Below are 16,512 nucleotides of genomic sequence, written 5' to 3' on the forward strand. Positions count from 1 at the left end.
TTGGGCAAAGACACAATAAAATATGCACTTTCATGTAAAGTTGGTTGAAAACTTAAAATATCAATATTGTTTGACACAAAATTTGTACTTTTCAGCACGAAATTCTGAAGGAATTTCCAGGAAGAAATTACCAGGAAGGCACATGAAGATTTATCCACAAAAATAACCACTGCAGAATTATTTACAAGTAAAACAAACAAAAGCAGGAAATACTCTACACATGTAAAACTAGAACACAAATAAAACACATTATGGTACATCTAGAATATTATAAAGTCATTTAAAAAAATCATGAGATGGAAAGACAATCTGGGGACACAAAATGTTCACAATACCTTACCAAGTGAAAAAGTGATCCTAGTTTATAATAATAAAGACAAAGAAAAAAACAACTAAAAGAATATACCCCTACCTTTAAGAGTGTGTATCTCTAGATGAATTTCTACAAAGTGATAGATTGCTTGCGTGTGTGGTTATTTTGTACTTTCTTTAGGGAAAATATTGAGGATATATTACCTTTAACTTTTAAATTTAAGAAAATTAAGAAAAACTAGTATATGATATGGAGAAGGCAATGGCACCCCACTCCAGTACTCTTGCCTGGAAAATCCCATGGACGGAAGAGCCTGGTGGGCTGCAGTCCATGGGGTCGCGAGGAGTCGGACACGACTGAGCAACTTCACTTTCACTTTTCACTTTCATGCAATAGACAAGGAAATGGCAACCCACTCCAGTGTTCTTGCCTGGAGAATCCCAGGGACGACGGAGCCTGTTGGGCTGCTGTTGGTCTACGGGGTCGCACAGAGTCGGACACGACTGAAGCGACTTAGCAGCAGCAGTATATGATAGGAAATCTCACAGCCCTACTTGCTTTCCTTCGTTCTCCTCAGGCCCCTATTCAACTTTTGCTGTAAGTATAAGAAGGTTGAATAACAACAATGAGCTCTATAAAAGAGCACTGCTTTTCAAGCTCCTAGCAGGCACAGTGCCTTGCACACTGTAGGAGGTTCATAACTATTTACTTTTCTGAATTGATATCAGTTTTCCTTTTTCCCTCAATTTGCTAGACGATGGAGAACAAAGCACAATCTACTGAAATCTCTCATAGCAAACACCTGAGGCAATAGATAGGTAAAGTTAAATCTGATCCTCAGAGCTCACAACTGATGAATGATATAATTCACCAGATGTCTGGGGAAAAAAAAAAAAAGTATCAGAATACCAGGAAAACATAATCTTTGAGTTTCTTTTTAAAAAGTATATATAGATACACACATATACACATATATACATATATATACACACATACACACACGTGTGTATCCCATGAAAATGCAAAGAAACTGATTATACTCTACTCCAATAGGATTATTTTAAATGTCTTCAGTTCAATTCAGTCGCTCAGCCGTGTCCGACTCTTTGTGACCCAATGAATCACAGCACGCCAGGCCTCCCTGTCCATCACCAACTCCCGGAGTCCACCCAAACCCATATCCATTGAGTCGGTGATGCCATCCAACCATCTCATCCTCTGTCATCCCCTTCTCTTCCTGCCTTCAGTCTTTCCCAGCATCAGGGTCTTTTCAAATGAGTCAGCTCTCCACATCAGGTGGCCAAAATATTGGAGTTTCAGTCCTTCCAATAAACACCCAGAACTGATCTCCTTTAGGATGGACTGGTTGGATCTCCTTGCAGTCCAAAGGACTCTCAAGAGTCTTCTCCAACACCACAGTTCTAAAGCACTGATTCTTCAGCACTCAGCTTCTTTATAGTCCAACTCTCACATCCACTCATGACTACTGGAAAAAACATAGCCTTGACTAGACTGACCTTTATTGACAAAGTAATGTCTCTGCTTTTTAATATGCTGTCTAGGTTGGTCATAACTTTCTTTCCAAGGAATGTCTTTTAATTTCATGGCTGAAGTCACCATCTGCAGTGATTTTGGAGCCCAAAAACATAAAGTCAGCCACTGTTTCCACTGTTTCCCCATCTATTTGCCATGAAGTGATGGAACCAGATGCCATGATCTTAGGTTTCTGAATGTTGAGCTTTAGGCCAACTTTTTCACTCTCCTCTTTCACTTTCATTAAGAGGCTCTTTAGTTCTTCTTTGCTTTCTGCCATAAGGGTGGTGTCATCTGCATATCTGAGGTTATTGATATTTCTTCCAGCAATCTCGACTCCAGCTTGTGCTTCTTCCAGCCCAGCATTTCTCAGGATGTACTCTGCATATACATTAAATAAGCAGGGTGACAATATACAGCCTTGACGTACTCTTTTTCCTATTTGGAACCAGTCCATTGCTCCATGTCCAGTTCTAACTGTTGCTTCCTGACCTGCATATAGGTTTCTCAAGAGGCAGGTCAGGTGGTCTGGTATTCCCATCTCTTTCAGAATTTTCCACAGTTTATTGTGATCCACACAGTCAAAGGCTTTGGCATAGTCAATAAAGCAGAAATAAATGTCTTAAACCCATGTAAATTTTATTTACAAACATTTTCTATTTCTATGGGAAGCTTCCATAAGCCTCTTATCCTTATCCATCAGGGGGCAGATAGAATGAAAATCACAATCACAGAAACTAATCAAACTAATCACATGGACCACAGCCTTGTCTAACTCAATAAAACTATAAGCCATGCTGTGTAGGGCCTCCCAAGATGGATGGGTCATGGTGGAGAGTTCTGTCAAAACGTGGTCCACTGGAGGAGGGAATGGCAAACTATTTCAGAATTCTTGCTTGAGAACCCCATGAATAGTATGAAAAGACAAAAAGATATGACACTGAAAGATGAACTCACCAGGTAAGTAGGTGCCCAACATGCTCCTGGAGAAGAGTGGAGAAATAACTTCAGAAAAAATGAGGCAACAGAGCCAAAGCAAAATAATGGCCATTTGTGGATGTGACTGGTGATTAAAGTAAAGTCTGATTCTGTAAAGAACAACATTGCATAGGAACCTGGAATGTTAGGTTCATGAATTGGAAGTGGTTAAACAGGAGATGGCAAGAGTGAACATTGACGTTTTGGGACTCAGTGAACTAAAATGAACTGGAATGGGTGAACTTAATTGAGATGACCATTATAACTACAACTGTGGCCAAAGATCCCTTAGAAGAAATGGAGTAGCCCTTGTCATCAATGAAAGGGTCTGAAATGCAGTACTTGGATGCAATCTCAAAAACGACAGAATTATCTCTGTTCGTTTCCAAGGTAAACCATTCAATCTCACGGTAATCCAAGTCTATGTCCCAACCACTAATGCTGAAGAAGCTGAAGTTGAATGGTTCTGTGAAGACCTACAAGACCTTCTAGAACTTACACCAAAAAAAAATCTGTCCTTTTCATCATAGGGGACTGGAATGCATAAGCAGGAAGTTAGGAGATACCTGGAGTAACAGGCAAGTTTGGCCTTAGACTACAAAATGAAGCAGGGCAAAGGCAAACAGAGTTTTGCCAAGACAACGCAGTGGTCATAGCAAACACCCTCTTCCAACAAACAAGAGAAGACTCTACACGGACATCACCAGATGGTCAATACTGAAATCAGACTGATTACATTCTTTGCAGCCAAAGATGGAGAAACTCTATACAGTCAGCAAAAACAAGACCAGGAGCTGACTGTGGCTCAGATCATGAACTCCTTATTGTCAAATTCAGACTTTAATTGAAGAAAGTAAGGAAAACCACTAGACCATTCAGATATGACCTAAATCAAATCCCTAATGATTATACAGTGGAAGTGAAAAATAGATTCAAGGAATTAGATCTGATAGACAGAGTGCCTGAAGAACTATGGACAGAGGTTCATGACACTGTACAGGAGGCAGTGATCAAGACCATCCCCAAGAAAAAGAAATGCAAAAAGGCAAAATGGTTGTCTGAGGAGGTCTTACAAATACCTAAGAAAAGAAGAGAAGCTAAAGGCAAAGGAGAAAAGAAGAGATATACCCATCTGAATGCAGAGTTCCAAAGAATAGCAAGGAGAGGTAAGAAAGCCTCCCTCAGTGATCAATGCAAAGAAATAGAGGAAAACAATGGAATGGGAAAGACTAGAGATCTCTTCAAGAAAACTAGAGATACCAAGGGAACATTTCATGCAAAGATGAGCACAATAAAGGTGAGAAACGGTATGGACCTAACAGAAGCAGAAGATATGAAGAAGAGGTGGCAAGAATACACAGAAGAACTATACAAAAAAGATCTTTATGACCCAGATAACCATGATGGTGTGATCACTCACCTAGAGCCAGACATTCTGGTGTGTGAAGTCAAGTGGGCCTAAGGAAGCATCACTACAAACAAAACTAGTGGAGGTGATGGAATTCCAGTTGAGCTATTTCAAATCCTAAAAGATGACGCTGTGAAAGTGCTGCACTCAATATGCCAGCAAATTTGGAAAACTCAGAAGTGGCCACAGGACTGGAAAGGTCAGTTTTCATTCCAATACCAAAGAAGGCGAATGCCAAAAATGTTCAAACTACCACACAATTACACTCATCTAATACACTAGCAAAGTAATGCTCAAAATTCTACAAGCCATGATTCAACAGTATGTGAACCATGAACTTTCACATGTTTAACCTGCATTTAGAAAAGGCAAAGAAACCAGAGATCAAATTGTCAACATGTGTTGGATCATCAAAAAAACTAGAGAGTTCCAGGAAAACATCTACCTCTGTTTTACTGACTATGCCAAAACCTTTGACTATGCGGATCACAAGAAACTGTGGAAAATTCTTAAAGAGATGGGGATACTGGACCACCTTACCTGCCTTCTGAGAAATCTGTATACAGGTCAAGAAGCAACAGTTAGAACCAGACATGGAACAATAGACTGGTTCCAAATTGGGAAAGGAGTATGTCAAGGCTGTATATTGTCACCTTGCTTATTTAACTTCTATGTAGAGTACATCATGCGAAACACTGGGCTGGATGAAGCACAAGCTGGAATCAAGATTGTCAGGAGGAATATCAATAACCTGGAATATCAATAACCTCAGATATGCAGATGACACCACCCTTATGGCAGAAAGAGAAAAGGAACTAAAGAGTCTCATGATGAAAGTGAAAGAGGAGAGTGAAAAGTTGGCCTAAAACTCAACATTCAAAAAATGAAGATCACGGCATCCGGTCCCATCACTTCATGGCAAACAGATGGGGAAACAATGGAAATAGTGACAGACTTTATTTTTGGGCGGTGCCCAAAATCACTGCAGATGGTGACTGCAGCCATGAAATTAAAGGACGCTTGCTCCTTGAAGAAAGCTATGACCAACCTGCTACTGCTACTGCTAAGTCACTTCAGTCGTGTCCGACTCTGTGTGACCCCATAGATGGCAGCCCACCAGGCTCCCCCGTCCCTGGGATTCTCCAGGCAAGAACACTGGAGTGGGTTGCCACTTCCTTCTCCAATGCATGAAAGTGAAAAGTGAAAGTCAAGTCGCTCAGTTGTATCTGACTCTTAGCGACCCCATGGACTGCAGCCCACCAGGCTCCTCAGTCCATGGGATTTGCCAGGCGAGAGTACTGGAGTGGGGCGCCATTGCCTTCTCCGATGACCAACCTAGACAGCATATTAAAAAGCAGAGACCTTGCTTTGCCAACAAAGGTCTGTCTAGCCAAAGCTATGGTTTTTCCAGTAGTCATGTATGGATGTGGACCATAAAGAAAGATTTGGACCATAAAGAAAGCTGAGTGCCGAAGAATTGATGCTTTTGAACTGTGGTGTTAGAGAAGACTCTTGAGAGTCCCATGAACAGAAAGGAGATCCAACCAGTCAATCCTCAAGGAAAGTAGTCCTGAATAATCATTGGAAGGACTGATGCTGAAGCTTAAAGTCCCAATATTTTGGCCACCTGATGTGAAGAACTGACTCATTTGAAAAGACACTGATGCTGGGAAAGATTGAAGGTAGGAGGAAAAGGGGATGACAGAGGAGGAGATGGTTGGATGCCATCACCAACTGATGGACATGAGTTCGAGCAAGCTCCAGGAGTTGATGGACAGGGAATCCTGGCGTGCTGCAGTGGGGTCACAAAGAGTCGAACATGACTGAGCTACTGAACTGAACTAAAACTTTTTTTTATAAACATTTTCTATGTCTAGGCTCACTTAGAACAAGTAGATATAAATGACCAGTTCACATATGCCTTCTCCACAAGGATTGTGGCTGTAATAAATAGGCAGCCAAAGAGTGCACCATGAGAAGTCAAAGAGCCAACTTGAGGAATATAACTCTGAAATCAAAAAGTAAAAATATTAGGTAATGACCCCCCCCCAGTAAAACCCACTGAAAAATGCACCAAGTTGTACTATGTAGCCCATCAGGCTCCTCTGTCCATGGGATTCTCCAGGCAAGTATACTGGAGTGGGTTGCTGCGCCCTCCTTCAGGGGATCTTCCCAACCCAGGGGTCAAATCCATGTCTCTTACGTCTACCTGCACTGGCAGGTGGGTTCTTTACCAGTAGCAGCAACTGGGAACCCCTTTAGTCGCTCAATCATGTTTGACTCTTTGTGACCCATGGACTATAGTCAGCTAGGCTCCCCTGTCCATGGGATATCCCAGGCAAGAACACTGGAGTGGGTTGCCATTTCCTCCTCCAGGGATCTTCCCGACTCAGGGACAGTACCCGCGTCTCCTGCTTGACAGCCAGATTCTTCAGGAAAGGAAAAATGTCCTAAATCTGATAAATGCACAAGAAAGAATTTATTCTGATTTTCTATTACAAGATTAAGAATTTTTTTAGTTGCAAGCTAGATCTGGAAACATCTAAAATGTTAGTGCTTGAAGGGGCCATTAGAGTTAATTTAATACTGTACTCTAATATTACAGGTTAAGCAAACTGAAGCTCAGAGATAGGCAGTAAGTCCCTCAAAACCATACTTTCTTGGAAGCTAATATTTTTTCATGTATGGGGTATAAGTACTGAATATAGGAGAAGGTTTACTCAGAAAGTATTCACATGAATTTGGTCTACTGAAAGCAGCACATCCTAGACAACCACAGCTGCCTAGAAAGATGGGGAGGCAGGTTAATTTCCCAGAAATTCTAAGCTTATTTGCAAAGCTGTTATTCCACAGAATAGTGAGTTAAGAGTGAATGTTTGTAGGTGTGTGGGGAAAAAAAGAGTTCATGGTGAAGTAAATTTTAGAAATGATGGGTTGAACAAAGTCATACAGACTTCTTTCTGCCTAACCTGCTCAGAGCCTTTAAAGTTCATGTCGACTAAGAATCACCAGGAGTAGAGTAGTATGTGCTGGGTTTCACAAATTTATTTGGTCCTAAACTTTTTTTTAAGGTCATACTTGCTAGCAACTCCCTAAACAGTATACTAAGAAGTATATTAAAAAATCTTTGCCTGTTATCTTTAAACCCAGAGATTAGAAAACAGAGCATTTTCCAATTACAATGTTACTCTCCCTTTTCTATCAATCAGGGTTACAGCTATTGATAACCCACACTTGCTCTGCATAATTCAATCAAATCTTACTGGAACAATGGCAGAATACAGAAACTGGATCACTCTAATCTAGAAAGTCACTACAAGGTTGAAATGTATTTGTTCAGAGTTCAGTTCAATTCAACATACATTTATTCAGTCTCTACTGTACACATGGTTCATAAATTGACCCTTCCAAACATTAATACCTCCTTTCTTCTCTTTCAAGGATTTCAATTCTAATAAGTAAGTGAATTTACCACTGTCTCCCTTCTTGGTCCTGCCACATATTGAGCTACCAAGCATTTTACTGCCATTTGCATCTAGGGAAGATGACCCCTAGGAAGGAAAAGTACAACAGAGAACCTACAGAACAAAAACGTTTGCTTTCAGACATATCAATTTTATTTTGAAGTGCTCTCGAACTTAGCAGTTTTATTTCAATGTCACCTAAACGTGCACCTGTATACTAGCATCATAACTAAGTAAAACAAAACTTTTATTTGGAAATTCATATATATTCATTTGATCTGAACTAGAAATTTTTCATTTACTAGGAAAGTAGCATTAAAATCACAATGCTTTATTTGCAGCCAAGTAAGTTAAAAGGTAGAATCCTCGATATATATAAATTCTCATTACCTCATGATAGTCATCAGTTCCTGAAAACACATTTGGCCCTTTGTTGACCCTTCCGCCACGGTCTTTGCGTTTGATTTTTTTCAGCAAACCTCGTCCACGAGCAACATTAAAACTTTTAACCCTCTGCTCAGTACCTACAAAAGTTAAAATGTACTCTAGACATTATAAATAAAACAGCACACCAACCTACTAGTTTACAGAGAATAGCATATTTTAAATAGTCTACAATGTACAATGCATTCTTTTTTCCCTCTAGATTCAATGAAAAAACTAATTCCATCTTTACATTTTACTTATTGTTTTGTTTCTCAAGTGATGTTAGCAACATAAGGAAGGCAAGGAACAAGGATACACATGGCTGGAGAAGTCAAATCTAGTTTTATCCTTCTCATTGCTCCTTAGAATACACAATTAAGGAAGTTTTCTGTTTTTTAAGAGAATTAAATATTACATTCCTCTCTAAGGAAGACAATGAAGTATTATTAGTGATTAATTTGTAGCAAATTGTTTCTATTGATAATTCTGGATATCACATATATTGCCAAGCAAAATTCATAATTGTCTTTTACTTTTGAAAAACTTGATGTTTAAAAGTATCTTAAATTATACCTAAATTATAAAAATGCTTAAATTATAAAAATTATATATTAGGGTAGTAAGTTACAATACAAAGTGATTTCTCATCTTACCAAAGTCATATTGAACTATTAAGTTTTGCAATGATCTTAAATCTACAAAACAGCCAATAAATGCATGAAAAAAAGTTTCACTTCATTAAAAGAAATTAAAAATTAACATACCAATTTTCACCTCAAAGAATAACGGTGGTAGGGATTTGGAGAAACTGGCATTTTTGCACACTGGCAGAAGTGTTATAAATTGCTATAATACTTTTTTGAATATCAGCTTGGTATATGGCTCAAAACTCTTCAAATGTGCCTATGCCTTTTGACTCAATTCTACATTTCAGCATTTATTATTAGGAAAAAAGTTTGCCAAGATGAGATATGTATAAATATGCAGGGTTAATCACAGAATTTTTAAAAAATGGATGCAACTTAAATCTCAAATAATTACTAACAAACAAATTTAGCAATTTAATAGATAAATTATGGTGCATCTATTAGAATGTAGGCGTTAGAATCTAATCATTAATGTAAGAATGACAAATACAATTCACAGTTAAAGAGAAAAAAAAAACTAGTTTTAACAGTGTATAGTTTTTTGTTAAAAATAATTCTCAAAAATTCTAGAAAAATGTTTGCCAAAAATATTAATAGTAATTGTTCCTGAGTGTAGAGATTCAAATTGTTTTTATCTTTGATCTTTGCTGTGTTATCATTTTTTACACATAGAAAAAGTTTTCTGCATTTGTCTATATATTACTTTCATAATTCTGGGGGGAAAAATGAAATTCAGAATAAATTGCAATAGTCAATTCATTAACAGAACAAAAAGAAAGAGTCTGAAAGGAGAAACCCCAGGTAGGAAGGGATGAACAAGGACTCCACATTCCCTTTATTCCGCAAGTGGAATGACCCCCAACACCACTATGTCTGACTCCAGCACAAACGTGCTAATTACAATAGCACATATATAGATAATTCCTTTCTCTTCAGTTCAACAAAGCCTCGGTTCACATTTTTCAAAAGAATTTTGTTAGGAAATCAAGAAAAAATAAAGCCATAAAAATAACCAAATTTACTCATAATGGATTCTTTTTTTCAGCGCTAATTAAAAGAAGTGAAATGAATCGCCAGTCCAGGTTCCATGCGTGATACAGGATGCTTGGGGCTGGTGCACTGGGATGACCCAGAGGGATGGGATGGGGAGAGCAGTGGGAAGGGGGTTCAGGATAGGGAACACATGTGCACCCGTGGCAGATTCATGTTGATGTATGGCAAATCCAATACAATATTGTAAAGTAATTAGCCTCCAATTAAAATAAATAAATTTATATTTTTAAAAAATAAAATAAATAAATAAAATTTTAAATTTACATTTTAAAATTAAAAAAATTTAAAAAAAAAAAGATAGTTATGTAGGGTTTGGGTTTCACCACTTCACCTCAGCCTCATCTTGCACCAGTTTTCTTGAAGCAGACATGCTAACTAGACAATTTTTAAGGCTAATTTGACCCTTATGTGATCCATAATTTCTATGGAAACTTGTCCTGGTTTCCCCAGGGATGATGTACCTCAATATAACAGATGAATAGGTTATCATTCCAAAAATTTCTTTACGTTTTGTTCTTACTTCTGATTCAGAAAAATGTGGATAGTCCTTGGTTGGGTGGATGAAACATATGCATGTATGCACTTCCATTTACCACATCACTCTGCTTGACTCCACCCCCCCCCCAAATTGTAGTTATTTTATATTGTTAAGTTAATCCATTATGTTCCCATTGTTCCCATTATGGCTTGCAATTGTAATTCTTTTATTTTTTGTATGGCTATTGATTGTGAAAACTGATAAATATCTTTTACTCTTGTGATTATGTAACTGTTACTCACTTAATACCATTATATCATGATTGGTCAACAGAAAAATAATAGAACTCCATATCACCCAAACTAGGATCTAACAAAAAGACCTGTAATCACTTTTTAAATTCCAGATGCATATCAGAGTTATCTTGAAACTTTTTGAAAAATACAAATGCTCAGGTATTGCTTTTTTTCTCCAGAGCTCCAGATTAGTTTCTAATGAGCAGTCATGTTTAAAAATGATGCTTCTGAACTGTGGTGTTGGAGAAGACTCTTGAGAGTCCCTTGGACTACAAGGCGATCCAACCAGTCAATCCTAAAGGAAGTCAGTCCTGAATACTCATTGGAAGGACGATGGTGAAGCTGAAACTCCAATACTTTGGCCACCTGATGCGAAGAACCAACTCATTGGAAAAGACCATGATGATCAGAAAGATTGAAGGTGGGAGGAGAAGGGGATGACAGAAGATGAGATGGTTGGATGGCATCACCATGCGACAGACGTGAGTTTGAGTAGGCTCTGGGAGTTGGTGATGGACAGGGAGGCCTGGCACGCTGCAGTCCTCCTCTTTGGGGTTGCAAAGAGTTGGACATAACTGAGTGACTGAACTGACTAAACTGGACTATATGATGATCTTTTATTTTTACCTAGTTTGTTTCACTTTTTGTATTTCATATTCAGTGCTCCCATTTCATTAGTTTATATTTTCCAATTTCTTGATCTCTACTTTTTTATTTTTACTTTTTGATGTTCTTTCTCAAGCCTTTATCAAGTATAGTAGAAAAGCTTTTGCATACTTATGTATAAACATGTATGATACATATAGTTTAGAAAAATTATGAATTTTTACATAACAAAAAAAATTATGACATTTTGATTTCACTTGTTTGGCTTAGTATGAGTAGAATGCTAGATTTCTAGCATTTATTTAGGTTTACTGTATAGCATAGGAAACTATAATCAGTATCTTGTAATAACCTATGATGAAAAATAATTTCAAAAATAGTATTTGTGTATTTGTATAACTGAATTATCTTGCTGTGTACCTGCAACATTTTAAGTCAACTATATTTCAATAAAATACATATATTTTTTAAAAAGTCTATAGTCTTGAGTATATTTAAACAGCAAAGATGATCACTATATTTTAAACTCTAATAAAAGAATAGCTTTCCAGGATCCTGTCTTTATAGGGTCTAAAATATAAAGTAACACAAGGTAACAGTTGAAAAGCATAGGTAATTTTTTTTTCAGTATACTGATACCATATAGAAGAGAGGGGAAAAGACATAACAGGAAAGTTGTTCTACATTTTATATACTTTAAAAATATTAGGAAATCTATTAAATGAAAATTTTAAGATATCATGCAGATTGAAATATCTATAGATTTTTGTCCTCAAGGTCTACAAAATAAAGAAAAACAAATTCAGGAACCACAGGAATAAACTGACCATAACAAAGGGCTAAGAAATTTAAGTTTTTACTTCATAGCTACCTGTTTATCTTAATAAAGTTTTCATAGTCAAAACCAGACAATTTCAAACTTACCTTGTTGAATTCCTTTCAATCTTTGTTTTTTCCCTGGTTCTTTAGAAAAAGATGATCCTAAAGAAGTATTCGAGGTTTCTTTAGCTTGCCTGTATTGTTTCAGCTGACTGGCAAAATCTTCCTCTGTTTCCTGACTGTAGCTACCAAAGTTGTCATCACTGTAGGTACTGTACTCATCATAGTCTTTACTTTTAAATTTTCTGTTATGTTGACTCTTCTTTGATGCCATGTAGCTTCCTGATATATGTCCATGCTAAGTGAAAATGAATAACCATTGTCAGGATTTTTCAGTTACATATAGAGGAGTTGATCGTAACACAGGACACCTTCCCCCACCCCTCCACCCCCAGAAAGCTGGGAGAAGAAGGGGAAAAGAGTTGTTCTGTCTTGTGGTTAGAATTTATCTATGGAACTATTTAAAACTAAGTTTAAAAAGCTAAATGCTACCCTGATGTTATTAAACACTGTAATGTTCATAAAACCTGGCTGGTGAGTGTGTCTTGTTCACTTTGTTTTCCATGCCCATGTCTTACATTTCTCATTCTCCATATCTCAATATTTGTATCCACAAGAGTACTTTAAAATCCGTATCAACATACACGAATTCCTTCTCCAAAAACCCAAAGAGATCTTTTTGAAAATAGAAACAAAAAATAGTAAAATAGCTTGGAGAAAGGGTAGAAAATATGCAGAGTCTCCTTAAGACTGAAAAATTCCCAAATGACGTGTTTAAGCATATTATATTTAATAAAAAATATGTAAGGTCAAATTTGTAAAAAGAAAATACTTGTGTATGAGATTTAATAGGAAAAAAATACAGATGTCCCTAATAATGAAAAATATCTAATGAATAAATTGCTCATTAGAAACTATTTATTGCATTTATCCATTATGAATTTTATTGCTTTTTACTAAAGCATGTAAAAATAAAAAATACATTGTAGTCCTAGAAGTTTATTTAGTGATAGTATGCAAGTACTTCTCTATTCACTGAAATATTTTTTTTCTTCTTCTATCATATCTTGTCAATTTTTTTATAAGAAAGCAAGAAAAAAAAATTGCACATAATTACAACTTGAGGATCTAGAAAAAGTCAGACCATGACTCATTTTCAGTTTAGTACATTTTAAACGTGATATAAAATACTACCCTGGCAGAATACCAAAATGAGACTGCATTTTTAATAAAATACAGAGAAATATTAAGTCCTTTCTAGTAATTATAAAATAGAGAAAAAGTACATACTAACTGAAGCAATCAAGAAAATCAATTAACATCGATTTTGAATTTTGAAGACATTGTATTAGACTTCCAACATTCTTTTTTTAATATAAATTTATTTTTTAATTTATTTATTTTAATTGGAGGCTAATTACTTTACAATATTGTATTGGTTTTGCCATACATCAACATGAATCTGCCACAGGTGTACACGTGCTCCCCATCCTGAACCCCCTTCCCTCCTCCCTCCCCATCCCATCCCTCTGGGTTATCCCAGTGCACCAGCCCCAAGCATCCTGTATCATGCATCAAACCTGGACTGGCGATTCATCTCACATATGATATTATACATGTTTCAATGCTATTCTCCCAAATCATCCCACCCTCGCCCTCTCCCACAGAGTCCGTAAGACTGTTCTATATATCTGGGTCTCTTTTGCTGTCTCGCATACAGGGTTATCGTTACCATCTTTCTAAATTCCATATATATGTATTAGTATACTCCAGTACTCTTGCCTGGAAAATCCCATGGACGGAGGAGCCTGGTGGGCTACAGTCCATGGGGTCGCGAAGAGTCAGACACGATTGAGCGACTTCACTTTCACTTTTCACTTTCATGCATTGAAGAAGGAAATGGCAACCCACTTCAGTGTTCTTGCCTGGAGAATCCCAGGGACGGCAGAGCCTTGTGGGCTGCCGTCTATGGGGTTGCACAGAGTCGGACACGACTGACGCAACTTAGCAGCATCACTGTATTGGTGTTTTTCTTTCTGGCTTACTTCACTCTGTATAATAGGCTCCAGTTTCATCCACCTTATTAGAACTGATTCAAATGTATTCTTTTTAATGGCTGAGTAATACATTGTGCATATGTACCACAGCTTTCTTATCCATTCCTCTGCTGATGGACATCTAGGTTGCTTCCATGTCCTGGCTATTATAAACTGTGCGGTGATGAACATTGGGGTACATGTGTCTCTTTCAATTCTGGTTTCCTTGGTGTGTATGCCCAGCAGTGGGATTGCTGGGTCGTATGGCAGTTCTATTTCCAGTTAACATATTGAAAAGCAGAGACATTACTTTGTCAAGGCTATGGTTTTTCCAGTGGTCATGTATGGATTCGAGTGTTGGACTGTGAAGAAAGCTGAGCGCCGAAGAATTAATGCTTTTGAGCTGTGGAGTTGAAGACTCTTGAGAGTCCCTTGGACTGCAAGGAGATCTAACCAGTCCATTCTAAAGGAGATCAGTCCTGGGTGTTCTTTGGAAGGAATGATGCTAAAGCTGAAACTGCAGTATTTTAGCCATCTCATGCAAAGAGTTGATTCATTGGAAAAGACTCTGATGCTGGGAGGGATTGGGGGCAAGAGGAAAAGGGGACAACAGAGGATGAGAAGGAAGGATGGCATCACTGATTCAATGGACATGAGTTTGAGTGAACTCCGGGAGATGGTGATGAACAGGGAGGCCTGACGTGCTGCGATTCATGGGGTCGCAAAGAGTCAGACACGACTGAGCAACTGAACTGAACTGAACTGAAGGAATCTCCACACTGTTCTCCATAGTGGCTGTACTAGTTTGCATTCCCACCAACAGTGTAAGAGGGTTCCCTTTTCTCCACACCCTCTCCAGCATTTATTGCTTATAGACTTTTGGATAGCAGCCATCCTGACTGGCGTGAAATGGTACTTCATTGTGGTTTTGATTTGCATTTCTCTGATAATGAGTGATGTTGAGCATCTTTTCATGTGTTTGTTAGCCATCTGTATGTCTTCTTTGGAGAAATATCTGTTTAGTTCTTTGGCCCATTTTTTTATTGGGTTGTTTATTTTTCTGGAATTGAGCTGTAGGAGTTGCTTGTATATTTTTGAGATTAATTCTTTGTCAGTTGCTTCATTTGCTATAATTTTCTCCCATTCTGAAGGCTGTCTTTTCACCTTGCTTATAGTTTCCTTTGTTGTGCAGAAGCTTTTAAGCTTTTAATTAGGTCCCATTTGTTTATTTTTGCTTTTAAATCCAATATTCTGGGAGGTGGGTCATAGAGGATCCTGCTGTGATGTATGTCGGAGAGTGTTTTGCCAATGTTCTCCTCTAGGAGTTTTATAGCTTCTGGTCTTATATTTAGATCTTTAATCCATTTTGAATTTATTTTTGTGTATGGTGTTAGAAAGTGTTCTAGTTTCATTCTTTTACAAGTGGTTGACCAGTTTTCCCAGCACCACTTGTTAAAGAGATTGTCCTTTCTCCATTGGGCTTCTCTGGTGGCTCAAAGGGTAAAGCAGCTGCCTGCAATGTGGGAGACCTGGGTTCGATCCCTGGGTTGGGAAGATCCTCTGGAAAAGGAAATGGCAACCCACTCCTGTACTCTTGCCTGGAAAATCCCATGGACAGAGAAGCCTGATAGGCTACAGTCCATGGGGTCACAAAGAGTTGGACACGACTGAGCAACTTCACTTCACTTTCTCCATTATATATTCTTGCCTCCTTTGTCAAAGATAAGGTGTCCATATGTGCATGGATTTATCTCTGGGCTTTCTATTTTGTTCCATTGATCTATATTTCTGTCTTTGTGCCAGTACCATACTGTCTTTACTGTGGCTTTGTAGTAGACCCTGAGGTCAGGCAGGTTGATTCCTCCAGTTCCATTCTTCTTTCTCAAGATTGCTTTGGCTATTCGAGGTTTTTTGTATTTCCATACAAATTGTGAAATTATTTGTTCTAGCTCTGTGAAAAATACCATTGGTAGCTTGATAGGGATTGCACTGAATCTATAGATTGCTTTGGGTAGTATACTCTCTTTCACTATATTGATTCTTCCGATCCATGAACACGGTATATTTCTCCATCTATTAGCATCCTCTTTGATTTCTTTCACCAGTGTTTTATAGTTTTGTATATATAGGTCTTTTGTTTATTTAGGTAGATATATTCCTAAGTATTTTATTCTTTTTGTTGCAATGGTGAATGGAATTGTTTCCTTAATTTCTCTTACATGAAGGAAATGCAGCCCCTCAGTCTCGAGAGTGGGCCGCGCAGACAGCCGATCCCATTCCGCTCCATGGCAACGAAGCCCCAGCCGCCCTGCACCGCACACGCCCAGCCCAGTCAACGCAGGCCTTTGCCTTCCAGTGGGCCCCTAGTACACATGGTGCCAGGGGCCGGCTTTCC

The 16,512-nt window shown here is 38.0% G+C and overlaps 1 protein-coding gene across 2 annotated transcripts in view; it reads right to left on the minus strand.

Annotated features, from left to right (window-relative positions):
• ZC3H6 (zinc finger CCCH-type containing 6) overlaps positions 1-16,512 on the minus strand; it is a 78,052-nt gene that overhangs the window by 18,500 nt on the left and 43,040 nt on the right. For both annotated transcript variants that reach the window (XM_055539280.1, XM_055539281.1), the window contains exons 4-5: positions 12,127-12,379; positions 8,087-8,220 (exon numbers count right to left, since the gene is read on the minus strand). In XM_055539280.1, coding sequence (XP_055395255.1) covers positions 8,087-8,220; positions 12,127-12,379 — 387 coding nt within the window. The remainder of the gene's footprint in view (positions 1-8,086; positions 8,221-12,126; positions 12,380-16,512) is intronic.

This window comes from Bubalus kerabau, chromosome 11, assembly GCF_029407905.1.
Source record: "Bubalus kerabau isolate K-KA32 ecotype Philippines breed swamp buffalo chromosome 11, PCC_UOA_SB_1v2, whole genome shotgun sequence".
In the NCBI taxonomy this organism is placed as follows: Eukaryota; Metazoa; Chordata; class Mammalia; order Artiodactyla; family Bovidae; genus Bubalus; species Bubalus kerabau.